The sequence below is a fragment of the Chamaea fasciata genome, unplaced genomic scaffold (genome assembly GCF_029207755.1).
Source record: "Chamaea fasciata isolate MVZ Bird 193981 ecotype frontalis unplaced genomic scaffold, bChaFas1.0.hap1 SCAF_3, whole genome shotgun sequence".
Lineage (NCBI taxonomy): Eukaryota > Metazoa > Chordata > Aves > Passeriformes > Sylviidae > Chamaea > Chamaea fasciata.
This window is the reverse complement of record NW_027094088.1, coordinates 77,845,001-77,872,286: the sequence shown is the minus strand read 5'-3', so window position 1 is coordinate 77,872,286 and position 27,286 is coordinate 77,845,001. Positions and strand designations below refer to the sequence as shown.

At 39.0% G+C, this 27,286-nt stretch overlaps 1 protein-coding gene across 2 annotated transcripts; it reads right to left on the bottom strand.

The window, feature by feature from the left end:
* Nucleotides 1-425: 425 nt before the first annotated feature.
* UBE2J1 (ubiquitin conjugating enzyme E2 J1) lies at nt 426-27,286 on the bottom strand. Of its 2 annotated transcripts, none has more exons than XM_066179565.1 (8): nt 27,117-27,286; nt 18,359-18,432; nt 16,517-16,648; nt 15,866-15,950; nt 14,367-14,472; nt 12,407-12,536; nt 8,552-8,683; nt 426-1,640 (listed from the first exon to the last, which is right to left on the bottom strand). In XM_066179565.1, the coding sequence occupies exons 1-8, from the start codon at nt 27,145-27,147 to the stop codon at nt 1,368-1,370; spliced, it is 963 nt and encodes a 320-aa protein (XP_066035662.1). In that variant the 5' UTR covers nt 27,148-27,286; the 3' UTR covers nt 426-1,367. The 2 variants fall into 2 exon arrangements, with proteins under 2 accessions (XP_066035662.1, XP_066035663.1); XM_066179566.1 differs by having other exon boundaries at nt 27,137-27,286.

Sequence of the window (27,286 nt, the reverse complement as noted above, 5' to 3'; positions counted from 1 at the left end):
CTCACTTAAGTCAGTGCTATTGTTTTTGACAGCAACAAAATGAAAACTAGCTAAACTTCCTTGTCTTTGAAAAAAACACGCTGAACAATAATTTGAACAATAATACATGAGAAAAATTATCCCACTTTCTTCTACTTCAGTATTTAAACAGTCAAAGACAAAACTTCTCAAAACCCTAAAAACTGTAGGTCTACTGCTTGTATATGCCTTTTCACAGTAATCATGAGTATTACCAGGGACTTATTATAAGTAGATCTCTGGGTCCAAAATATTGATTTTAGGCTAAAAAAAAGAAAAACTGAAACCCCCTGCCCCAAAAAGCAAAGAAAAAAACCAACCAACCAACCAACACAAACCCCCTTACAAAAATCCAACCAACCAAAAAAACCCCTCAAACAAGAAACAAACTGCCATGTGATACTTCAAACATATCCAAAGACTGGCTTGAAACTTTATTACTCGCAGGATTGTAATAAATACTTCTCTTAAGCATGTTCATATACATGAGAATTTAAGTATAATAAGGTTTAAATTTTCTTTAGTAAATAAAACCACGTATGAAACATTCAGTTCAACACATTATGTATATTTCTGGTATAATTAAAAGACAACAACTCTGGGTAAATAATTATATTACATATTTATAACTATTGCAAGAATAGACATGTTTTGCATAATCTTCAAATTTTAAAAACAAGATATACAGTTGAAAGTACTAGAAGAGGACATTCAAAACTTCCAAAAGATTATCCAATCTTTCTTCTGAAAACTAAAAATCAAAATAATGCAAATAGTTTTCTGGCACCTACTTTCCTCCCACAGTCCTTTGCCCCCCTTCCACACACACAAAGCAGCATCACAACCAGTCTGTATGTGCTTCTCCTCTGGAAATGTGTCATGGCAAATAAAAGTGGTTACAAAACTGTATTCCCTCTAAATTAAGACTTCACTAGACACAAACACATAGTAGTGTTTCATTTTATAATCCCCTCTCCAATGTCAAATCTTATACTAATTTAGAAGGGATAATTATATGGGCATTTATGCCCCATAAAAATTTAATCAACCATTTTTTTAAAAATCATCTTTTTCTAGTTTATAAATTACTCAAACTTAGTCCCATCCCACATGCCTTAATGTTACTGTTCCACTGCACTGTTTCTCCAAGTATCTAGTGGGCACTCAAAACTCACAGCTTACATGTCCAACTTTGCTTTTCTTACAAGTAATATATCTGTAGGTAAATTAACATTCATAAGGATTTAAGCGTAAATACAAAAAGCAACCTTTGTAAACAGTTCTCATGTCTTAGCCAATACAGAATGTTCAGTGAAGCATTCCAGTCACTGCTGTTAGGATGAACAACCTTATAACTCAAACACATACTCGTTAGCCAAACATATTCTACGAAATATGAGAGCTGCCAGCGCAAAGGTCAGCAGGACAATGAGCACAGTTGACCCTGTGTGGTTGGTGTTGACTCTCGGCTGCTGTGCCCGGTTGAAGTCAGTCGAAGCTGGGGCCCGTCGCTGGCTCTGCTGCTGCGCACGGCGCTGCCGAGGACTCATTGAGGTGGTGGTGCTGGATACAGCTGCAGTATGCTCCTGGCCAGCCACAGCACTGCTGTTCTGAGTCTCAGACTGAAAAAGATGTTGAGAGTTGTCAGACAATACAGCACCTAAGATCAGCAAGACATAAAATCGTAAGGACTAAAATGTGCTCTTCAGGTAACTGTTAACACATATCACTAATAGTCACAAGATTGTTACTGTCCATAACAATGGTTATTTTTGCCCATAAATGGTTGGTTGTTTTTGTCCATACACTATCCTGAGTTAGAAGTATATTTCAAACTGAAAATCAGCAGTTCTATAGACAAGAGAAGGCTGACGGAAGTCTGTCAAACTGTATTTGTTAGAGATTTCAAATACCTTTGTCTAGGATTTGTTTTAACTCTCTGCTGCTCAAGAAATCCTTAATAATATTCTGGATAGTTAAATATCTGAGGATTTGCAATGCCACCTATGCTGAAGGGGAAACAAGACGGGGAAGCCAAAAGAAGGATGGAAAGAAGTCCAAGAACTGTAATTAAGCAATGCTGCAGTGCTTCCTGTGGACAGCTGGGTCCAGAAGTCTGTTCTCATCACCACCACCACTGAAAAAAACCCAAAAATCCTAACCACAAACCACCCACCTACCGGATCCCAGCAGTTCCCGAGCACAGCACGTGCGCAGGCACTTACCTACTGCCCTCTACTGGTGAAACTCGGTCTGACATTACAAGTTCTAAAAAACAAACTTCGGTAAATTATGTTCTGCTCATGAGAATTTTATGCTGAAGAAACCAAGTTTCAATCTCATGAACAAGAAAATACGGCATTTGACCTTTCACCAGACTAATCCTGCTTGCAATACTAAAAGCTCCAACTTCCAGCGCTTAATATTAAAAATAGTGTTACAACACAGTCATTAGAAATAAGTATTTTGACAAGGTTCCATTTAGAAGTGTTTTTTAAAAAGCAAACTCTGAGAAAAAATTGCAGGTTTTTAAATTTTTAAGTCTTATTTTCAGTCCTCAGAAAATAAGGTTTTCTGGTATTCCTACTTAAAGCAATTTAAGCTATTTTCCAGACTTAGCTTTCTCCCCCTTTCTGTCTAAAAAATTATCATTACAGCAGGTAAAACTAGAATTCTGCATATTTTAGATTTGTTTCCAAAGCCTTTTAATGGACACAGTATCTATAACCTTAAGCACCAGTTGAGCCATCTACTATACCCATAGAAGATAACCTTTCCACATGACCAAATAGGGAATGCCCTCAACTGGTTATTAGGTTTGATAATCCATAACACAGTGAATAGCTTGAATAACTTGGTCTTGTGACTTTTCTGAGAGTCACAAGAACCAAAGAAGTCAAAATTTTCACCAAGTTAGTGATGTGTCTCACTCAGGGAAGAGGCCTTCCATTCCTACCTACCAAACACTATTTCCCACTGTTTATCACTGGCAAGGAAGTACTGATGCAATTACTCGCCGCATTTGACAGCTTGCCTGTTTACACAGGCATCTTGCTAAATAAGTGAAGCAGCTTGGGTAGCTTCAAAGAAAAATGTTTTTAAAAGATACATTTCATCAGCAGAGACAGCCAAGAACACCACAAGCAGCCTGTCATGATTTCCAGTACACTGCAGAAGACAGTAATTCTGCTTCTCACTTGAATTCCGCTTCCTCATGCCAAGGAAAATAAAGACTTGGGGAAGCCAAGTCTTCAAAAAATGAAGTTCCTAGATTCATCTACATTCCCATCATCCAGAAGGCAAGAGGGAGAGAAGTGAATTCAGGACACAAGAACTACCAATTCAGGAAGCAGCATTTTTCTTCTTCAAACAGTTTATGAAAATATAAAGAAGTCTAGAAATATTCATAATCCTTCATCTTACTAACAAAAGTAACTAGCACTGGCTGTCACAGACATCTTCACAATACTGCAAAACTTAAATTTTATTTTAAAAATAAAACAGAAAGGCCCTGTTCTGAATAGAACAATCTGTCATACAGTGACATGAACAGATCCGTGATTCAAGAGAAATCTCACTGACAATTTCAAGGCTTTATGTTATTTTCCTAAAGAAATTACATATGGATTGGGGCAGCAGCAGACCAACAGCTTTACCCAAAGCTCAGCTAATGCACCACCTTGGGATTCCCAACAAAAATCAATGGCCAACCATTACCAGATATGCAGCAGAAAGCTAAGAAAGGAGTGATCATGACCCAATATAAATTTGAGTGCAGGTGTTACAGTATCTTAAATAATAGAGCTAGACAGATAGACAGATTTTGTTTGTTTGAAGACTTAATTGTAAAGAATCCCAAAAGTGGCAGATGGGCTGCACTATTAAAAAAAAAAAAACAACAACAACAAAAAAACCACCATCATCTTGTCTTCAAATTAATGGCAAGTATTTAAACTCTTTGTAAGCAAACCTTACAAGATTTTTAGACTAACCCAACACCTCGCATGACACAATTTCCATTGTTTCTGCCAAACCATACTCAAAATGTGGATGAGGCTTAACAGACTAAAAAAGAAGTATTCAATAATAGTTACATAATAGCCACCTTTAGCATCTGAACTCTTCAGAGATTAAATACACATGTGTGACATTATTACATACTATTTATATTACTATGTGTCATATTATTTTTGAAACTTCTGAAATGTTAGGACTGATAGAAAACTTTGCTCCAAGGACATCTGAACAATCATTTGATGAATAAGTTATTTCAGTAAAATCTACTTGTATTAGAACTAACAAAAACTTGTATCATCTAACAAAATGCAAGTAAGGAAATTTATGTCATGTTCAGTCTACTGAAGAATGGTGGAATTCGTTGCATCCTTTTTATTTCCAGGCCATTATTTTAGATTTTTTTATCAGAATACTAGAAGGATTAAATAATCATCTTAGAAGGGATGTTTTAAAAATATAGTAAACTCAGGAACTCAAAACCATATAAATTCTCTGGGTTACTGAAGCCTCTTTCACTTATATTAATAGTCTGGGGAGAGACGCAGAAATCAGGATAAGTGAAATACTTGTTTGTCTGTACAACTTCCAACTGAAGAAACACTGAAGTTTGACAGAGCATGGCTTAATGGCTAATATGATAAATGTCTGGTTTTTAATGAATCAAAGTTGGGTCAAGTACTCTCAACTATCAAGACATTTAAAATGGTTGCTGTAGTATTACAAAAAGAAGACATCACTTAACAGAGAAAAAGGGAAACACTTTTTACCAATATATCATTCAGAACTTATGATTAAAGGTGAGGGCTTTTATAAATCTCATGCATCAGAACACAGCCTCATTTTCTGACAGAAACTCAAGAGTAGCTGGCTTCAGTTACACTGTTTATTTCATCACACCTCATAATGCTTCATCCAGCCACTATTATCAGTGCAGGTCACTACTAAGATATAGTTTAATAACAGTTATACTGAGGCTTAATGTATTTCCAGGTTATCAGAAAACAGCCTAACTACAGTTTTTACCTTGTTACTTAATAAAGCTCATCAAGCATCAACTTTATTCATTAGCGGTAAGTCCCAAGGTGAGACATCTTCCATACCAATACACCAAATGTATTGCTACAGATTTCGTGGAAGTTCAGACACTCATAATCCACATGGATTTAGTCTGTGCAGGGGGGAAGACAGAAATGCAGCCTACCAGCCTCTGCTGATGAGTAAACTGCACTGCTGTCCAGCCTCCACTAATAGGCGTCACTGCGATCAGAGTTTTAGTACCAAAATTTAGGTGACCACTGGGCCTGAGTCCAATCTGAGTCCGACCTATATTATATTCCTCCAAAAACACAGCTTGGCTCAGATGTGGAAGGATCTCACCTTAATACTAAGAACAATTACTTTTATCAAGCCACCTTTCAGCAGCAGTACCTTGCTTGCACTTTGAATACTCAAACAAGAACAATGTCCTGTTACTTTGTCCTGAGTAGACATCAACAGCTACTACAAATTAACAAAAAAGTATTGTCAGAAGTAGTCCAGTTAGAGGTGTTCTCTGCACTGGGTTCAGACTCCTCAGAAGTACTATGATGCATAAGGCCTTAGGTAGCTTTATCGGTTTAGTTTTATTAATGCTAAAGACTGTTCTCTACAGCTCTGTATCCTTTTATACGAGTTGTTGTGGCAGCATTTTCCAGAGCAGTGCTGTCCCTTTTCTTGTTCTCATGCTGTTGTACTTGTTACCTTGCACCTGGCAAACCTTGATAATGTTGTGACAAGTTCTCTGGGGAAGCAGCTCTCACTGGCATGAGAATCAACTCCCTACCCTCCTTTTTTCTTCCTTCAAAGATCAGCTGTTTAAAGGCTGGATAAATGTTCTGTAATAATACAGGCACATAAAACTTCACAGCCAATGTGCAACATCTACACCAGTGTTGCACACTCCAGCCACTACTAACAGAACAGTGAATGGGAACAACCACTGTTTTGCTGGTCTGGCAAAAAGACAAGAGAAGGTGGGGAGGAAGGGAAGTGACCTGGAAGATGTAGTCATGCAGGGAAAGCCTGAAAGTCAAGAGCTCTGAGTGCACTTCTCCCACAGCACAGACAAACACACCCAGGCAGCAAGTACACAGTAAGTACTGTCAAAGGGCAAGAAGCTGTAAGAGTGAAGTACCGAGTAACACAGTGACAGCCAAAACATAAACAACAGTTTCAAACTGAGTTTTGCAATCTGAAAAACATATTCTTAATGGAAATACTGTAAGACTTGGTCCTTCTTTAGTCAGTGAGGCTATAATCCTTTCCCTAGGTGAAAGCTGACAGAAGGGAGAGCTAATTCAAAAAAAAAAAAAAAATTTTTTTTAATGGAATGAAAAATTCTCTCTTCAGGAATAAGGCCCCACGTGGAACAAAGAAACAGACATCAAGTGATGCCATGCAAGAGACCCATTTCAGTGTGCTCTCCACACAAGAATTAAATTAGTCCTGTCCCAGAAAGGACATTACTGTGCTCACAAATATCTTGCCACTGACACATTCCAAAACCCTCTGGCCTTCCAAGCAACTTAAAGGTAAAAAAATCATGGAATAGAGAACTGTTGCTGGAAAGAACAAACTTGACCATGAAGCAGTCCCATAGTAAAACACAGTCTACAGGTTCCTTCACCCTCACCTAGAGGTGACCCTTTCCTTAGCACCTATTTATCATTGTGTCTTAAATGAAGACTGGTTACAACTGTTCTAGGAGCAGAAGAAAGGTAACACTCCTTTTTTTTTTCTGCACAGTTTCTTCTAGTATTCACCTCTGTACTGTCTAGAAAGACAAAAGGTCCCATCGCTTCAGAGTGAGACACATTAATCTACTACATTAGAAGGAATTACACAAGTTAACAACACAAGAATTCAGCACTACCTCTCCCCTTTTTACTCCCAAAAAGAGTAAACCCAGCAAATTTTCTACAATAGCTTTTAATTAAGTACACATTTGTAGAGTAAGTGGCAACAAATTTATCCATGGAAAGAGAATAATATGTTTTGTTGCCCACATCTAACACAACTTAATAGGGCAGAATCAGGTCTTTACACTCTTAACACAACAAGAACTCAATAAACAGATTTTACACATGCAAGAAACCCAGATGAATAGAAAAGATCTGAGGCTTGCATGGATACTCTTTCACACCTCTAGGCAGATCAAGGCCCAGAGTGCCCTACTTTGAAAAGATTTCTATTACCTTTCACATGAATAAGAACACAAAAAGAGCAAGCTCAAATTCCTTAACATAGCCTTTCCTGTTACACATTTCTGTCTTTCACTGTGTGGCTGTTTTCCACTTCTGAATGGCTCCAGGTAATTCCTAACACTCAAAATGTGACAACTCAGAAACATAGGTGTTGGTTCACACTAAAACTAGCAATCCTGAATATTAGCTCAATTCTCTAAAACATGAAACCACTTAACATTTACAGTTAATCACATATATGAATACTTTTACATACATTTATATGTTTGTATGTTTAAAGGTCTCATTTCCCAGGGGACTGATCTTCTGAAAATTAAATTAATCATTAATTATTAAATCAATATAATTGATACAACCAGTTTTCTTAAAAATGTGAGTAATTTTTAAAAGGCTCTTTCCTCAAGAAAATGCCAGCAATGCCTTGGTGTGTCAGCTCTTTCTACTAGATTAGCCAGGATTTGTAATAAGAAGAATATAATAAAATGGTTTATTGAATCCTGAACAATCTGGAAAAATCCTTATTGTGGGGGAAAAAAGTATGCTATTAACATGTTTATATTTCTACGTAGCTTGAAAATATGTTGCAACACACAGCAGATGTTACTGGACATGTGGTGGGTTTTTTTAACCAATCTGCAGCCCCATCCTCTCTAAAAAAGGCAGCTTAGCTGGGATTTGCCTGTAATTTATCAGTGAATTTAGATTGCATTTTCAACAGTCATAACAGCAGCTGCCTTGGCCCATCACCAGACTTCAGTCACTTCCGAAACCTTTACGTAAGCCCTACACCTAGCAGTATTAAAACATAAGTGTCTTACTTCAAATGGTAAGAATATTTTAGACTTAAGAGGTAATAAAACCCAAGAAGACAGTATTGATTAATACTTAAAAGCTACAGGTTATCACTGAAACATTTTTTGCCTCTGGCTAAGAATGCTGTAGAAAAAACCCGCGCTACATTATGCAGATGGTAAATTGTAGTGCTTCAGACACCATAAAGTTTTAATGAACACTTAATGTAATTAAAGGAATCACTGCAAAGAACAACTGCTAAAAGAACATTATTTATTGTTTTAAGAGAAGGAAGTGAAAGCAGAGGTTTTTATTTCTAAAAATTATTCAGCATACTATTTGCTAATAGATTTTATATAAAAGTATGCAGGAGTTCCAGAATAAATATGTGAACTACATACTTTAATCGGGACTCCAATCAGCTTAAGAGGACCAATTTCATGGTAAGACTATGCCCAACAAAGCTCAAAGATGGACCATACCGTTGCACTTGTTGGGTCTGGGAACGCTCTAGCTGCACCATCCTGCTGAGGATCACGTGAAGCAGCAGAGTGGTTCAGTCCCGACGTGTTTGAGGGTCCAGCATCAGACCTCCTGGATGAATTGACCTCTGCCTGCAAGAAGCACAAATGTACACTTCACAAACAAGATCAAGATTGCTCCAAAACTATTTGGCTTATTTTGGAATGTGTATTTTCTTGTAGAGAATATGAGGCTTACCAAAATCAGGTGTGTCAGTTGCATTTCAATCACACAGCAACAAGTTTAAGAAATTTTCATTCTTTAAAAATAAGACTGCAAACGTGCAAACAATGGTTTAATAAACAATTTTGTTTGCACATAAATATAACGTTCAAAAAAACCCACAGATAGAGACAGCAAAAATTTAAATTATTTAGAAGATCCAGGACATTATGCCAAAATAACATGGTTTTTAAAACTTTGGTTTTGCATGTCCTTAAGACAATGTTGACCTACTGTTGATACAAGTGAAGTAGCACAGCCTGCTCCCCCACAGGACCAAGGAGCCTCTTGTGAGTGCCAATGTAACGTGGCTATACTGGTTTCAGTATGAAAGTTGCCTCACAGACAGAGTGGACATATATGCATGACACTACACTGGGTAGTATATGCATATCAGTGTCCAGTATCTAAATTTCAGCACAGAGTAAAAGAAAAAATACAGGTCTTGTAATATTGCTTTCATACACATTTACAAAACGTCTACTATGCATTATTTCCCAGAATTTAGGTTTCATGCTTAGGAAATCCAAGACAGGAGATCAGTAGGGACAGGTAGAAGAACACAAACTCCAGTATATATGCCAGCAATTATTTCTTGGGAATGGAAAAGGACATACCATCATAGTGCTGAACTGAAATACTTTTAAAATTTCCACATGTCAGAAAAAAAGAAGTCATGACCAGATCAATTTTTGTCAGTAAGCAAGTCACCTCCCAAGTCATGTGTCTAGATCCCAATTTATTACAAAGATGACAACTTCAAATCTAGTGACTGTCTTCAAATGCAGACATAAGTGGTGGTGGTAGTAGTAGCAAGAAATACAAACGGTGTATTAGCAAACAACCAGTTACGGTGATAACAAACTGATAAGATCACAGTATAATACTCTGTCATTATACTACTTAGTGTGAGGAAATTAAGTTCTCTGTTTCTTTACAGGTATTACTTCAAGAGAATTCAAAAAATACGGCACTGCAACAATCTGGAGATGGACTTAACGTTTGAAAACTTAAAATATGACAACAGTGCTTTCCCCTTGCACTTGACTATTAGGAACTGTAATATTAGACAGGAAAAGTTATCATTCAAATATGGATCATCAACAAAACAACACAGAATTATGAAACATTTAGACTGGAATGGACCTCTAGATGTCCCTGGCCCAACTCTCTCTAGAGTCATGTGCAGACAAGTTTTGAGAATCTCCAGAGCTGGGGGTTCCAGAGTCCCTCTGGGCAGTCTGCTCCAGCATTTGACAACACTTGGGGTGAATCTTTCTTTCCTATATCCAATCGTAAGCTCCCTGGAATCTCTGAGTACAGATTTTCATACTCATGCTTCTTGCAAGATGAGTTTATTTCATCTTTACTGTTAATCTCTATAAAGCAGTACCAAATGTGCATTCGATTTACTTTAGTTTATGAAAGTACTAAGTCCAGTATCTAGACTGAAGTCAGACTAACATTCCAAAGATGACCGACACATTTAAACATAATAATAAGGGGAGCACAGAATTAATTTTACTGCAAAACAAGCCTTGTGATGGCAACATGAAGGTAAACCATACTGTTTTACAGTGATACATATGCTATCAGTAATTTCTTTTTCCTTTTTTTAAGCAAAACGGAATTACGGTTATATAACACCTAAAAATGCAGAAAACTATTTGGAAGTCAATATAAAACTGATACAAAATATAATTTACTTTTAAAGCAGACAGGAACAAAGGTGGATGCTCACAGAAGCAGGAAAACTGTAATGAGAAGATGTGTTGGGAGTTTTTTCCCCCTCCTGAGTTTCATATTCGTATCACAATACCACATAGGGGGCTTTTTTCATAGATACCATCTTGTTTAAAGCTGGTAAGAAACACAATAACCCTGGGATCATTTACACATAGCTAGAAAATCTCTTATTTAAGGATGAAGCTAATGCAGAGGTTGCTAGTATATTTGCTAGTAGAGAGACTCTCTCAAATTATACACTCAGTCAGCAATCTGATGTTAAATCTTACCCCATAAATTGACATGAAATGTATCTAAATGATTAAAAACTTCTTTATTTTCTGCTAGTAATTCATACAATTAGTTTATTACGAACACATCAACTGAACACCTCAGCCTAACAACAAACAGGTAAGAAAGTCAAGCAAAGCAGAGAAGCAGGAAGCTTAAAAAACCCCAACTCCTAAAACTGGATTTGAGAAGGGAAGAGAGATGCAACCAGAGGACAGAACTGATTTACCTTATTAAAAAAAAAAAAAAAAACCAAAACAATGGATGGTAAAAGGCTGTAGAAACCTAAGACTGTCCATTTTTTTCCCTGACAAGTGCCTGTTCTTAGAAATTGGTATCAAGCATATAGATACATGGAAAGCACCAATATTCTTTAAAGACTGAGGTCTCTAAGTCTTTAATTTTAAAATCGGAAGAGGTAGGAAATTAGGAAACGTAAGTTATGAGTTCTTTCTTCCAAAAGAAACTCAAAACCAAACTCCGATACTTCTAGAATTTCTTTGATGAAGATTAGCAGTTCTTAAGTAAAAAACCATCCTACAATTTTAAACCCTTATATATTGTAAAAAAGCCAGGAAAAGGCAATCCATTGTTTCTCCAAGTAGCTCAGCTTTAAAACTCTCTGCCTGTTTTTCTCATCTTTGTAAAATACTTGGGAGATGTTTTAGTCCTAAGCATTACGGCACATGAATATGCATGTCCTGCAAAACTGGCAGGAATGCTCAGAAGAAGACAAACTTTACTTTCATGGCACACACAAAAAAAGTAGAAGTAGTCTTTAGGTCACTATTAGAAGAACATGGGTGATAAAAGGGGACATATTGGCAGCCCTGACCTTAGTGAGGATGTGTTCTGCAATAATGCCACATTGTCGTAATATAACTGCAGTTCCCTGCCCTCATGCGCAGTAGTATTTCTTAGTGGCTGATTTAAGAGTTTAGTGGAAAACCCAGTGAAAAAGAGCACTGTGCATGCAAGACATGCAATTCTCTAAGGAATGTATTCATCTAAACAAACCTTGCTTTCACTGAAACACAAGCTAGAGAACACATTTTTCGGTCACAGCAACTTCCATACCAGAGTTCAACTTTCAGTATCTTCAGATAGTAGCAGAGTAGTTCAAAAGAATTTGCAACCATTTTTCAGTAGTAATATGTTTTATTCCTTCCATAAGCCAAAAGGAAAAAAAAAATCACAAAGGTAAAAAAATTTAGGTTAGCTTTGCCCAAACTTTCCTCACACTTCTATGATAAGACTAATTCTGGAGAATTTAATCAAGTTATTAGTGTCTGAAAATGTGGAAGTAAAAGCAACATAGGCAGTTTTTACCAGAGTGGTCACCACGAAAATTTAAGCTAATCAATCAATGCTTGAGATGCATAACTTGTTAACTGGCAAATTTCAAGAGATCCATTCTTGTTTTTCTCTTTCAGACTATACCGAGAAAACAGGCTTCCACATAGCAATTGACGAAGGTTTTCTGAAACGGTGAATGTTTCTGTGATTTACAAGTTTTTCCTCAGTATTTTTTTTCGGATTCCGTACAAGAGAGATAAAAGTTTAAACAGTGACTTTACCTTGAAGCTAATTTGTCTGGCAAGTTCTTTAGCCTCCTTGTCAGCCTGGCTTGACACACTCCCAGATGTCAGTGGTAAAAGGGCTGTCTTCATAGATGTGCCACACATTTCACAACAGAAGTCTTGTGACCTGCCCACAAATGACATAGCTCAGAATAGCATGTTCTCAGTGTTCCTATGTGCTTGTTTAAATGAACTATTTGCAGAACAATCCACAGAAAGTGGCAGCAGGGTGAGTAGCTTAGAAGTACTTCCCTGTCTCAAATCACTGTATCTTGAAAAAGTATTTTGAGAAGTATCTATATTACTAACATAAATTCTCTCATGTCATTTAGGAAAGTATTAACAACTGACTTAAATACCACTATTATTTATACTTTCTTAATAATTTCTTACAATTAAAATACTTGTATCTCCAGCAATTAAAAAATATTAAATTATAAAGATTTAACTATTTTTACAAATATTATATTGGACCCAGGAGCTTGCACCTCCAATCCAGAAATTTCAGCTTCTTGGAGAACATTACCTTCCCACACCATCTCTCTGTAGGTCACACTGCAGGCAGCTCTCAGGGCCAGTGAGGAACCAGAGAGACTTGACAGCACAGTATCAAGACCAACCCACCCCACTGACTCACTCCTGTTATTGAATGCCACTGAAAAGAGCCTGGCTCTACCTTTTTTACAACTTCCTTTCAGATAATCATACACATGGATATGATCCCCTGAACCTTCTTTTCTCCAGGCTGAACACTCCCAGCTCTTTTACTATCTCCATGTACGAAACATGTACCAGCCCCTCAGTCACCTTTGTGGCACTGCACTGAATTTGCTCCAGGACATCCTTATCTTTCTTGTACTCTGACCTGGTCACAACCCCACCTGAACTCAGCACTCCTGATGTCTCACCAGTGCTGAGTACTGCAGTAGAATCACTTCCCTTGACCTGCTGGCAATGCTCCTCCTCATGCAACCCAGGACACCATCAGCCTTCTTTGCTGCAAGGGCACACTCCCGCCTCACGATCAGCTCGGTGACCACCAAATCTTCCCCTCCAAGCTCCCTTCTAGTCAGCTAGTCAGCTGGTGTTATTCCTTTTCAGGGGCAGGACTTCGACACTCCTCCAGCCCACTGAGGCTCCTCTGGATGGCAGCACAACTTTCTGGTGTATCAGCCACTCCTCTTAGTTTTGGATCACCAGCAAACTTGCTGAGAGTGGACCCTGTCCCAGTATCCAGGTCATTAATGACCCTGAAGAGCACTGGCCCCAGTACTGACACCAGGAATACACCAATAGTGACCAGCCTGCAGCTGGATTTTGTGCTGCTTATCACAATCCTTTGAGCCACACAGCTCAGCCAGTTAATCCACCTTACCATCCCCACCTACCTAGGCTGCACTTCATGACTGTGGATAAGGGAAAGGACACCAAAAGCCTTGCTAAAGTCCCTATAAACAACACACACTGCCTTCCCTTTGTCCACTAAGCTAATAATTACATCACAGTCACAAACCTAATCTTAAGTTAACTTCCTAAAGATCATTTAGAAGTTGCTTCAGAATTCTGAACTAATGTCATTATTACTACTTACTTAAAGACAATTATGCATCATAATTTGGGTTGTTTTCTCCCCACTTACTACCAATTCCATCATACCCACTTTCTCTCCATGCTGCAATTAGTACTGTATCACAATGTTGATTACATCTCCAAGTCTGAATTTCAGACAAACCTCTACTGGAAGGAATGGAGTGCTCTCAAAATATTTTGTTTGACTGCAAGTTCCAAGTTTGCACAATATTCAGAGAAAAAAGTGACTACATATACAAGGCATCAAACTTGCTTTATTTGGAATAAATGCAAGCGAATAGACTGAAGTGGCTTGTTTTCTACACAATGCATTACCCTCAAAGTGAGTGAATGTAAATGTACCTACAGTAACAAACTTGGCACTTACTTCTTTGCAAGAGCTCTTCTTTCTTCTGGTGTGTAATCTAGAGATCCTATTGCTCCTTCACCTTTGGTTGGCATGAATCCAATGATGGCTAGTAAAGCTGTTCTTACTAAAATGGGAAAAGAGAGATACAAACAAGGTGGCAGAAACAAGTTATGTGATCTCATTCCACACTCAGAAAAGTCGCATTTCTGACTGCAAAACTTCTTTCTGCCAAGTCCGAATTTCCTACAAGCAGCACTGGTTTGGGGTTTCTTTCTTGGTACACTGCAAGGCTTTCTTAAATTTGTTTTAACATCACATTGTAAGCAAAGAAAAGGCAATAGCCAACAGAGAAGAAAAAAATTAATTGTCACAAAAATGTTGCATTAAGTTGAGTGTCCCAGACTTTAAAAACTAAGAAAAAAGGTAAAGCAGAACTAACATATAAAAAGGTGGGGGGGGCGGGGGGGGGGGGAAAGGGGAACAGGGGAGAGGAAGAAGATAAGAAGGTTCCCAGGGAATTCTTTTTGCATCTGTGTTCCCTTAGACATGAATTCTGCAATTTAGTGTACACATGCTCAGAGTTTTACCTTTTCACAAAGTATTTCAGACTTTGATCCTTTTATGTCATCATAGTAGGGGAAGGAGCTAACTTAAAATATTAATAACTGCTTGTAACAGGACTGTCATCTGAAACATCTCTTTTGACAACATCTGTACTTGGACTTTGTTTTACAGAAATTTAAGAATTCAAGACATTTTACTAATAGATTTGGTAAATAAATATCACATCACAAAAGAGACAGGATTTTTACAACTACTTAGAAACACAGTATTTTCTATTCTCTAAAAAAACATAAGAGACTTAACAAAAGTTGAAGAGTGGTCTGCTAGAAAACTCCTAAGACCTTATGAACATATTTTAAAAGTGAAACTGATATAGAAATAACTGATGTACTGTTCTAAGCAAAACTAAAATTACTTGAACAAAAGCATATTGCCTTGGATGAACTGTGCCAGCTCTCAGTTTCTATGATAACAGTATTTTTAAAACTTAAGATAGAGAAGATTCAGTTTTTCTGAACTCAGACCACATTATCTTTCCTTGAGTGCTCAAAACCACAGCACTAGAACTGAAAACTCCCCTCTATTAATATTCAAGCTGGCTTAGTGATCATGCAAAACCAGGGTAAAGTAATAGGATTTATTTTCATAAGAACAATTTTAAACAGAACACACAAAGAATATTCTAAGTAGTCTAAGAATTCTTAATGCTTATATATTCAAGTAAAGAAGAGCTTACCATCACCCCTCAGTTTCTCAGCCCTGGCACTTACTTTGTATCATTTTCAAATCATTCAATTTCACTCTTTCATGACCTTACATGTGACAAACTCTCCCATAATTTTACACCCTCAAAATCTGTCTCCTTTTCCACTATAAACATTCTTCATGAGATTTTAAGTTTAAAGAACAAGTTGTTTGACAGGGGTAACATTTTTCAAGGAATTGTTACTTACTACTCCAGGAAGGCTGCCATGTTTCAGGATGATGCCCTGAGATGCTTAAACAAATTTTCTTCCCCACTTCAAACCTGCCATTCGCCTTCAAAGAAAGAAGGAGGATACAATAAAACATGCTAGAAGGTAACGCTTGAGTTTTGGTAAAAGTTGCAAAAACCACGATCAAAAGAATTCCATATACAAACAATCTGTGACAGCTATACTAGCGCCAACCTTACAAAATCGGCAGTCAGCTCGCTGAACAGAGAACTCTGTCATCTGGCTCTATTAATGCATGAAGAAAACCTTCAACAGAACTATGCACTACAGAAGGCCTTTGCCCCAAACTTCAGGTCTGCCCTCCTACATCTGAGCAATGTTTTCAACAGAAACCAAGAGGGCCCATGGGGAGAACAGAAGGTGAGACAATCACATCAGTAATGTGATTTCTCCTGGAGGAAAGAACTTCCATTTATTAGGTATAAAGTTTCATGCAATTAGAGATTACCAAAATAATCTTGGGAGACTTTGGATCTTCTATTATACTATACTGAGCCACCATTCTTACAAAAATGACATTATGTTAAATGCCAAGAATTTCTCTCTCTCTCTTCCTATGATAAAACTAATAATATAAAAAGAAAAAAACTAGTAAATACGCTTACTTACCGTCAGCAAAATAATGCTGGGTGGTTTCATGGGATATTCAGGTGGTAGCACTATTCGCCCATGATAAATCCCTCCATCAAAATCTGAATCTGGAGGGCCTCTAACAGTGAAGTGCCATTCAAAAAGATTATCCTAAAATGGCCCCATCAATGGAGGGGGGGGGGGGGGGGGGGGAGAAAAAAAAATAAAAAGTGTTTGTCACAGAAATAGACAACTTGATGCCATTTTCTTGAACAAGGAGAGGCTAAAAAAACAGTACACAGGCAGAAGTTTTAAGAAGCCAAAATCAAATGAAGAGTTAAGAGAACATAGCACTAAGCATAAAGCATTGTAGGTTTCTGGTAATTTTCCTACACAATAATTCACCAAAACCCACAAATTCATAATCCAAATTCTTTACAGTAGCTATACAAATTATGACAAGAGTTTTATTACACAACAGATGGAAAACTGAGTCAATTAAGAGAAAACTGGATCTTTGCCTCAGAGAACAATAATTTCTGGAGAACCAAGGGGAGACCTACACCAAGAAAGAACACTAATGACAGCCTCCCCAAAGCTCCTTCTGTGCCCAGGTCAATACAGGGATTTGACTCACACCCAGAGAATTCCTATTCTTTCTCCTCCACCAACAATTTTGAAACAGCTACTGTGCCTTATTGCACAACTTTGAAAGGTACACTTTGAAATCTAGAGTTTTATAGTCATTGGACATATAAATAACTTCTCTATAAACATTATTTCTTTGGGGTTTTGAGCTGGGATTTATGTATTGGAACTTGTGCTGCCAACAACTTCCTAAATATTTACAAGCAGAACAACTCCTACTGTTAGGACTGGAGGCCAAATGAGGCTTGCTGGCAGTGAATGAGAATCCCTCAGCTAATGCTAAACACTGGTATTACAGCATTGGAACAGCCCACCTAGTCACAGTTTTTCCAGTACAGGAGATAACTGTCAAGATTTCCAGCATTTCCTTTCATCTGCCACAGTTCTCTTCCCAGTGAGACACTGTCCTAATCCAGAAATAAGATCTTCATGTAGGTTATAAATAACAGCAAGAATTAAACTTCTCATTTCACCACAGGAAGGTAAAACAAGCTACAGATAAAAACTAGTGGAAAATAAGGAACATTTTATAGCACCTAGGAACATGCATTATTATGTGAGCATATTAAGCGTGTTATGCATTTCTGCAAAGAGCTAAAAATCAAGTCTCCCAACTGAATACCACAGAATACTGCCTTTTTTGATTAATCCAATGAAATCAGAAGGGATTTCTGTTTAAGCTTCTAACCACCAGAACTTCATTGTCCTCTCAGCCCAAAGACTTAACCAGGCATTTAGACAACAAGCTACTCCTTAAATGAAATCCCTCTCTCTTACAATGCATCCAGAATTGCACACATTTATGTTTTCACAGGTTTTCTTAAATGCAAAACAACAATCCTCAGAGATCACCTCAGGTTAAGTTTCAGTGAGCAACTCAGCAACTGAGCCAGATGTCAGGTTTGGATACAAAAAGTTTGACTTAAACATTAAGTATTTCCATAGTCTTGGGAAAGAAATGGGGGAATCAACACACCCATGCCATACAGCTACTCAGGTGCAATGTAAAACTGTTATTAAGTACTTTCACCAATAACCTGGAACTACAAGACCACTGAAGCTGAATTCTGCTGCTGATTTCCATCACAGGGAAAAAAACCAAAACAGTGTGCTATCATTTAAATATGTACATTTTAAATATACATGCATTTTAGAGAAGTATATATTAATTAAGAGTATATATGAATAAAACTGCCTAATTACAAGCTCTTGCAAACATATAGAGAAACAAACCTCCAAAGGCTGTGCATGATAATGATCTGTAGGATCCTTCAGTTCTGCAGCCTCTTTCATCAAACGTTTGACAGCTGAAAAAAGAGAAAGCATAAGACATGAAAATGAAGAAAATAACTTAATATGCATTGCATAGAAAAATACATAAAATATTTCCTGAAGAACTCTTTTCAGCTAACTAATCTTCTCCAGCATATTCCAGCTTCTTCACTGGAGTTCACAATTCAAGACACTACATAATTACTTTTGATGAATAAACCTTAAATGGATTATACAAGCATAAAGTTATGAAAAATATGTGCATGGTCACAGAGTTTCTCAACACTGAACACTGGGACTAAAGTAGTTTTATATTAGTAATTGCACCAGACAGAAGGAAGAACATACATATTATTAACAGAGATTCAGAGTACAAGATTTACAAAGCAAACAACCTCGATATTTTATGATATGCAACTTTAGCAATTGCTGAAAAGCTTTATCCTGACACCTCCCATGACAATTATATGACTACTGCCTTATGGAGGTCACAGTAATACTTGAGAGAAATCAACACATCAACAGTAAGAGGAGATGAAGTTTTATAGTAGATTTGAAAACACATGTGCCCAGCCACAAAAATTTACCCAGGGCATCTGCAGTTGGGACCTGTCACTGAGTGTGAACACCCAGGTATTTTTCTATCATAACTTCAGGATAGTCATTAGTAACCTTCTCCAACCTTCCAGTTCAAAAATACCAGCATCACCTGTATTTTCTGCATCTCCTTGTGGCCAGTTTCGCAAGCTCTGTTACATAACTTACACTTCAGGTGCCCTCATGTGCACCACACATTACTGTCTAATAAAAAACTCTTAACCTCCCCACAGAGGAATTTTCCTTCCAATCTATTGTGAGAAGTTCTTTTCCTCCTTCACACTTTCGGACAGCTATAAACAACGGCTCAAAGTTTGAGAATTTCACTTCTTACAACCCAAACAGAAAACCAGTTACGTGGACATGTGCTGCTGCCAGTTACCTCAGTTATGCTGCTGCCACAGGGAGGTGTCAATTAAAACACTCTAGAGATCTCACCAGGTCACGTCACAGCTAGCCGCATTCAGGCTCTGCTGAATAACAGTTTGTCTCTTTCATCATCATTAAGGTTTACCAGTTCATTAGAAAGGAATAACAAGAAAACCAGTCTGGACCAGAAAAGGCTTCACACTCAACAAGGCCGGACACTTGCATTTAGAAGAAGAGTGGCATGCACCAGGATGAGCTAATTCCGGAGTGAACACCCCATGAAGCAGAACAGTGACCATGAGAAAACAGTGTATGTAACAAAACCTAATAAAGACAGAGCAGTCATGGACAAGGCAGACAGCTGTTACTGAGATTTCCCAGCTGAGGGACCAAGACAGAAAAGAAATACATTCACCCATAACAGCATCATGTGCAGTCACCCAAGTTCACTGAGGGAAAGCTATTAGAGCATAATACTATTCCACTCTTGGGGCACAAAACAGCAAAATCTAATTTAGCACTCATATATCACAGAGACAATTTGCTCATAAGAAGTTTTCAGTATTAAGCAACCCAGGACATGTTAAAAATCCATGAGGTGACCTAACGTCAGCCTTCCAATACCTGAAGAGAGCCTACAAAGAAAGATGGGAGAGGGACTTCTATAAGAGCATGTAGCAACAAGACAGGGGGAATGGCTTCAAACTGAAAGAGTAGATTTACATTAGATATTAGGAAGAATTTCTTTCCTGTGAGGATGGTGAGGTGCTAGAACAACTTATCCAGTAAGCTGTGGATGCCCCCATCCCTGGAAGTGTTCCAGGCCAAGTTGGATGGAGCTCTGAGCAACTTGGTCTAGTGAAGGTATCCCTGCCCATGGCATGGGGGTTGGAAGAAGGTGATCTTTAAGGTGCTTTCCAACCCAAGCGTTCCTATTATTCCATGATTCTAAGAAGCATACATGTATGCAGAAAGGCTGAGGGCTGGGGTAGTTCAGCCTGAAGAAAAGACTCTGGGGAGACTTTACTGTGACCTTTCAATACCTAGAACATACTTATAAAGAACACAGTAACTTTTTACGACAGCCTGTAATGACAAGAGGCAATGGTTTTAAACTCAAAGAGAGTAGGTTTAGACTGCACATATGGAAGGAATTCTCTACAGTGAGGGCAATGAGACACTGGAACAAGTTGTCCAGAGAAATTGTGGATGCCTCATCCCTGGAAGCACTGAAGATCAAGTTGGACAGAGCTTTGAGCTATGATCTAGCAGAAGGTGACCCTGCCTGAGGCAGGGAGGCTGAACTGGATGACCTATAAAGATACCTGCCAAACCAAACCTTTCGTGTTTCTCTTCCCACATTGCTGAAAAATACCAACTGAGAGGCTGCAAAGAAAAGCCTGGAGCGGTAAAGGTTCATTCTGAGAATGTGTGATCCAGTGAGGAACACACGAAATTTGTTTCTCCTTTAAGCACTGCTGCAGTATTCATGAAACAGTTCCTCCTCTCACTACCAAAAACTGTGGTGGAAGAAACAAGCACAATTCACAAAGTCTGCCTGCAACAAGTCATGGCATTTCAACCCACTTAAGTCACGCTGAGTCACTGAGCAAGCATTTGGCAATGGCAATTCTGAGAAATCAGAATGGTTTGGACTCATCTGAAATAGAGTCACAGACTGTCAATAAAGTCAAAGAGTATCGCTAATTCAGCCAAAAAAGAAAAGTCAAGACACTGAATTTGTCTAAGATAGGTTTTAGAGACAAAAAAATCAAGGTTTTTTAATGTGACATAACCACTGGTGTGAAAAATAACCATACTTTCACAGATACACTCAGAAACACTATTAATGCTCATCAAAATTAAATCCTGAGGAAATTATGTTTCTGGACTAGAGATTGCAGGAGAGTTCCCACCAAGCAGGAGGTGTGGGAGCTCTCTACTGCTCTGTGGAGGAAACACAGAATACCTCAGGTCAGATGCTCTGCCTGACAATCTGCCTCTTGTGTTATACTGAACTTACCAAAATTTTCTGAAAAGCAAAATATGGATATAAAAAAATCTGAGAATCGAATTAAAAGCCACCAGCTTGCTTTAGAATTGAGTGGTGGTGGAATAACAATTAATGAGCAAAATTTGTACAACATATGCATATGTGGTCCGTAGATTCATTTCTGCCAAAAACCAGGTCCAGCCAAATTCCACTTTTGTCATTATTTACTTCAAGCTACCTTGAAATTTCAGTTCACACAACTGCTTCTTTTCAATATATCTGCAGGTCACATTCAAGTACTCCTGCTATGTGCCCAACCAGACAAGTCTGCACCTAGTGACTGGGGAAGCATCCTGGATGCAGAAAATGCAAGTGATCAGTCTTTGTCAATGTCAGTGTTACTGCTTAAACAGATGAAAGGATTTGAACATCGGTGGTGTTTTCTTAGTAAATCATTACGCCTTTTCTTTTAAAAAAAAAAAAAGTGGTTGTGCATGACAGTATCTTCCTCAAATGTATTGCAACCTTTTCATTCTGTAATGAATTCTCAAACTTCAGTTTCAAATTTCAGTTCTACTACTTGAAAAAGAAAGTACATAATGAACAGATAAATAATGGAATCCAGAATAGCTGGCATAAAGCTAGAGATCTCTCAATCTTTCAGGTTGACTTATCTAAGCTGGGAAAAGAAGAATAAAACAACCTGACAGCTTTAACTGCTTTGGCAAATGTTTCTTACCTTTTTATTTATGGCTGCTATTATTTTTTTTTCACTTTAAGACAGATTTAGAGGTCTACTCAGGAGAAATACAGAAGAAGAAGTAATTTTTCCCTATGACTGAAACAGCACAAGTAAGGATGCAATTTACTTATTGAATGCAGGTTTTCCAATGAAAGTAAAACTCTCATAAAACCCTTCATCTCAGAGAAACGTTTGTAACTACTCAATCCACTTAAGCGATTAGTAAAGCACAAGTCATCTTTGTTATGTGTTTTTCTAAAAATGAGGCTACTATCTACAATTAGGAAAAATATTAGACAACAATAGTAGAAAAAAAAATTAAAATGGAATCACATAACCCATTTGAGACAAATATCAAGTCCCTTCAATCACATGCATGTGTCACAGATGACATTTTGGGAGGATCTTCTTAAATCCAGCTGCCTTTGTTTTCTTCCCCCCTCCACTCTGTATCTGACCACTGAGCCAAGAGTGCCTGACCTATGGCTGGTGTAACCACCAGGTGACTTCAGAGGTCACAGTGCAGAGTCACCTGCTGAAGCACCAGTCCCCACAGCAGCCCAAAGCACCTGGGAACACAATCTGCATTGGCATTTAAAAGAAAATCTGATTTACTAAAGGTAATGTTTCAACTTCTTGTAAGGGGAAAAATAACAGTGAATCACACTGTCAGTAGTTCCACTGCATAAAGAATGGACCACATAATTTAAAAAACCTATCGGGATTAAGTTTATGTGTAAAGTACCTAGGATTTCTTGTAAAATGACAACACCTGATGAGCTTTGACATTTTAAGTAAAAGAAAAACCCACTTAAGGTGATGTGGTCACTGATGCACGTAAGAAAATCTATTTAAAGTGAAGAGTCACAGCAGCTCTTTGACATGGAAAATGGTATTTTTTCAATGGTAATTTTTTTTTTTGCTGTACTCTCTAGAGAATGGTTTCTTAAATTTAAACATACAGCAACTCTAACAGGTAGTACAGTACTACTAACAGGAAGTACACTATTCTTCTTGTAGTTGCAGTTGAAAACAACCGTTCAGTCAACACAACGGGAGGAAAAACTTACGAAATGCAAGGTGCTTGTTGAACATGCTAAGATCAAACAATGTCTTCAGTCTTAATAAATTTTTAACATGTTCAACTTTGTATTTTTGAACAATCTATCCTTATTTCATACACAGAAGGTACTAAGCAGCACAACAGCTACTGGCTATTTCCTCTTAGCTCTGTTTTGTTAACACAGAACTGACGCACGCATGTTGGCACGGAACACTCACTTGTACAAAATATGCAATGGAGAAAGAAGTGCAGTTTGTAGGAAAAGCAGTAATCATATTGAAGATGACAGCTAAGACGATCACAATCTCAGCATTGTTATGTTCCCAATGCCTCCAGGATCCCAAAGCAGTGCCCCTGGGCAACAAATGCAGGACAGCATGCCATGCCTCCCTCCATATGCTCTCCCTAAGCCTCCAGTGCCCCCACTAATCAAATTCTCAATGAGGTGGTCTGCTGAAAGCAAAACAAACTCTGCCCCCCAAAAAACTAAAAACCATGGTTGTTTGTGGGCTCTGTAAGTAGCTGTTCATAATTCGTCAAGTGTGTATGCTGATGCCCACTCAGATGCCTGGTCACAGTCTAAGCAAAAGTGAGATATTGTCACTACAAAATTTGGTGTCTGATCTTATAGCAGGCTAAGGGTCACAGCTCTTGGGGGAAAAAAAGTGAGGAGATTATTCCAAGTAGCTTTCTTATAAATTTCAGAGAAGGGATATTCCTGAGGCATGAAGAGGATGAAGCCTGTACTTTAGTCAGCTGAGCTTTAATATTGATGGGAGAGGTTTATCGGCCATGTGGTAGCAGGCTGATATACATTGACTAATCCATTTTGAAATCCTAACACAGAAAATAGCTTGCTCTTTTACAACTGACAAAAATACACACAAAAATATGAAGCAACAGCTTACAAGGCTTTGCCTTATTGAAGAAATACAAAGAAGCCTGAAGTGTGGAGTGTGAAATTTCACCCCTTCCAAAATTACAGTCTTTTGGGGAAGAGATAAAAAAGAAACTCAAGTTCATAGGCAGTGTGAGAAGACAGCATCAGGTGAATGCCCCCACGGCTCCTTGCTCTTATAGAGGGTGACAGGAGCTGCTTGGCCATCCCAGACCTGCACTGGCCATGGCCTGTACCTCTGGCAAACCCAGACAGCTCAGAGCTGTGCTGCCTCCCATCAACACAGACGTGGTGTCCAGGAGAACAACTTGCTTTGTGTTGTGGAGGGTTACCATCTTTCAGATAGGGTGGGATGAACTAATTAGCTGTAGAAACAGGAATAAGGAAGAAGATGAGCACATTGCCTAGGAGCAATCAGCAGCAGGACAAAGTGGTCTGCCTGAGGGCACACAGAGAGTACAGCAATGAAGAAGCTAACTGGTCCCCACTCATCAATCTGGTCTAGCACATTCACAGAAGAGGGATCCAGGTATTTACCACAGATGAACTCCAGTGCCTTCACAACTCTATATGAGCAGATTTTGGCTCAAAATAAAGATCAATAAAGGCACATATTTCTTTTAACAATATTTTCCTATTTAAAATGTGTTTTCATCTACAACATTATATTAAGGCAACTTGCACTAAAAGGGTTAGTAGGATTTGCCCTTTTAAAAACTACTGAGCAGACAAAGTCACCGTTTGCAGTTTGCTCAAGTGCAAAAGCAGATTTCAAAAGTAGAAGCCTCTTGTACAGGTACAAAACAATTCCTTTTACCACTCTGTCTCAAGATAGCATGTTCCAAATCCCTAAAGCTGACCTAAAGGTTAGCAGCTTGGTTCTTCCTCTATTAAAGGCAAAGCAACAACAACAGGCACAAGGACAGCTATTTGTTCTAAAGCCCTAGAGGGCTCAGTCACCAAAGTAATCCCTTCAGCCCACAGATGACACAACCCCTTGAAACAGAAAATATGGTGGACTTCTTTTCATGTATTTTAGTGCATTTACATTAATTGAAAGCACCTTAATATTAGAATATTCTACACTTCCATCGTAAGCCTTCAGCCAAATGGCACTAAACTGCACATGTAACTGGAACAAGACAGGAATTTGTAAAACATACACAGAAACATTAAGTAACTGCATATACATATCTACCTGGTTAGCAAGTGAAGTGTCAGACTAAAAGCAGTGGTTATACATAATTACCATCAACTCATTTTAATGGACAGCTGTTAAAGAAACAACATTTATTTGAAATATCTGTTTATATTTATTATTATATAAGATAATAAATAACATAATTAAAATTAAAAAAGAAATATTATTATATTTATTTAACACCTTTTTGCCCATCTGTTCACTGAACGATTTCACACATACTGACTATTGAAATCAATGGTTTCAATCATTGTAGAAATTTTAGAAGTTATATAATTTACAAACTTTCACTATTTATATGGAAAGAAATAGTTTAATATATTAACAGGTAACCCAACACGTTTACTTTGGAGAAATAATATTAAGCCACTGCATGAATTATTTATCTTTGCCACATAAAGTTTATTTTGCTATGGAACAGCTGGTTCCAGCTGGTTTTCAGCATCAACAGGTGCTGAAAATCAATTCCAGCAAAGGTAATTTTCTCTTTAATACAGGGCAGACAAGTAACAACAAAGAGGAAGAACATTTCTAAATTAAGCCACAAATATTTGTCCTCTCCACCCAGTTCCCAGGTGCTTGTCACAGAGCACACCACCGTTTCCCATGACGTGGCAAACCACAACCAGTGAGTGTCTTTGTGTAGCCTTGCAAATTCACATATGCCACACATCCTGCATATCTCACTAAAAAAAGTATTCCTTCCTGATATTTTAAATGACAAGAAGTTCATAAATTGCTTAGCGATCCCTCTTATCTTTCAGTTATGCAACTGGGGTGTGAGGCTAAGGGACATAATTTAGCAATAGACACATCATCCACATGAGTTATGTTTGTAAACAAGCATGTCACTGACATTTGTAAGGTACAAGTCATCACAGCATTCAGTTTCTCCCCACCTCTCATGCTGGTAACAGGACGGTATGATTAAAAAAAAAATAAAGCCACTGTTCATCACAATAACATGAAGCTAATAACGCTTATTTCTCCACAGCCGGTTAGGGGAAAGCAGGGGCAGGACAGCAACTCACACACAAACCCTTCCAGCCCTTACAGGCTGGGGAAGGGGTTTCGCCTGGGCAGTGTCAGGCCTCCGGCTGGGCACGCAGCTCCCGGGAGGTGAAGGCCTGGCAGGGCCGGTCAGGGGCCACTGCTCCAACACAGCCAGACGGGGGGGGACATGGCCTGGCCACTCTTTGCTTCCTAGGAACGAAAACCTTCCCTTCCAGCGCTGTTTCTGCACATCTCTTGAGGCGTCTCTCTCATTTCAAGGATTCAAAAGCAAGCCCAGGAGTTATAGGCATGAAGTTTAACATGCAAACAGGTCAAACCAAACATGTGAACACAGACACGCAAGTAAATAGAGCCTGCACAGCGACACTTCGGCAAAACAAACTAACGCCACACACACAGGCCAAGCAAGCCTTGGCAAGCCGACCGCTCACACGCACCTACTGAGAGAGAAGGCGATGCCCGGGGGAACAGGGCACGGCCACCGGAACAAACGTTCAAAGGTACGTTTCCACGAACCACCAAAAATGCGTGGGCACACAGACACATACACAAACCTGGCGGTCAGGGTGTTTCGAACCCAATTACAGCTCGGAGGAAGCTTTCAGCGCCATCGCACTGCGAAGGCGAACCGAACCCGGCCGGCCTCCGCCTGAACGCCGCCGCCGCCCCGGCGCAGGGAACCCACCGCCGCGGCCCCCGGCCCTCCTCCCCGCCGCGGTCGCAGTCCCGGTCCCCGAGCCCTCCGCGACCGGCGGCAGCCCCGAGGTGGGCTCGCCCGCCCGCAGCGGCCCGGGCAGCCCGTAAAGGCGCGGCCGCTACCCCCGCCCGGCCCCGCCGCCTACCCGGGCTCTTGAGGTTGTACCGGGCCTCCATGGCAGCGGGCACCGCTCGCTCGCTCGCTCCCTCCGCGGCGGCTCCGGCGGCGGGGCAGGCGGCGGAGGAGGAAGGCCGGCCCCGGCCCAGCCCGCCTCGCCTCGGGACACTCCCCTGACGTGGCAGCGGCGGCGACAGC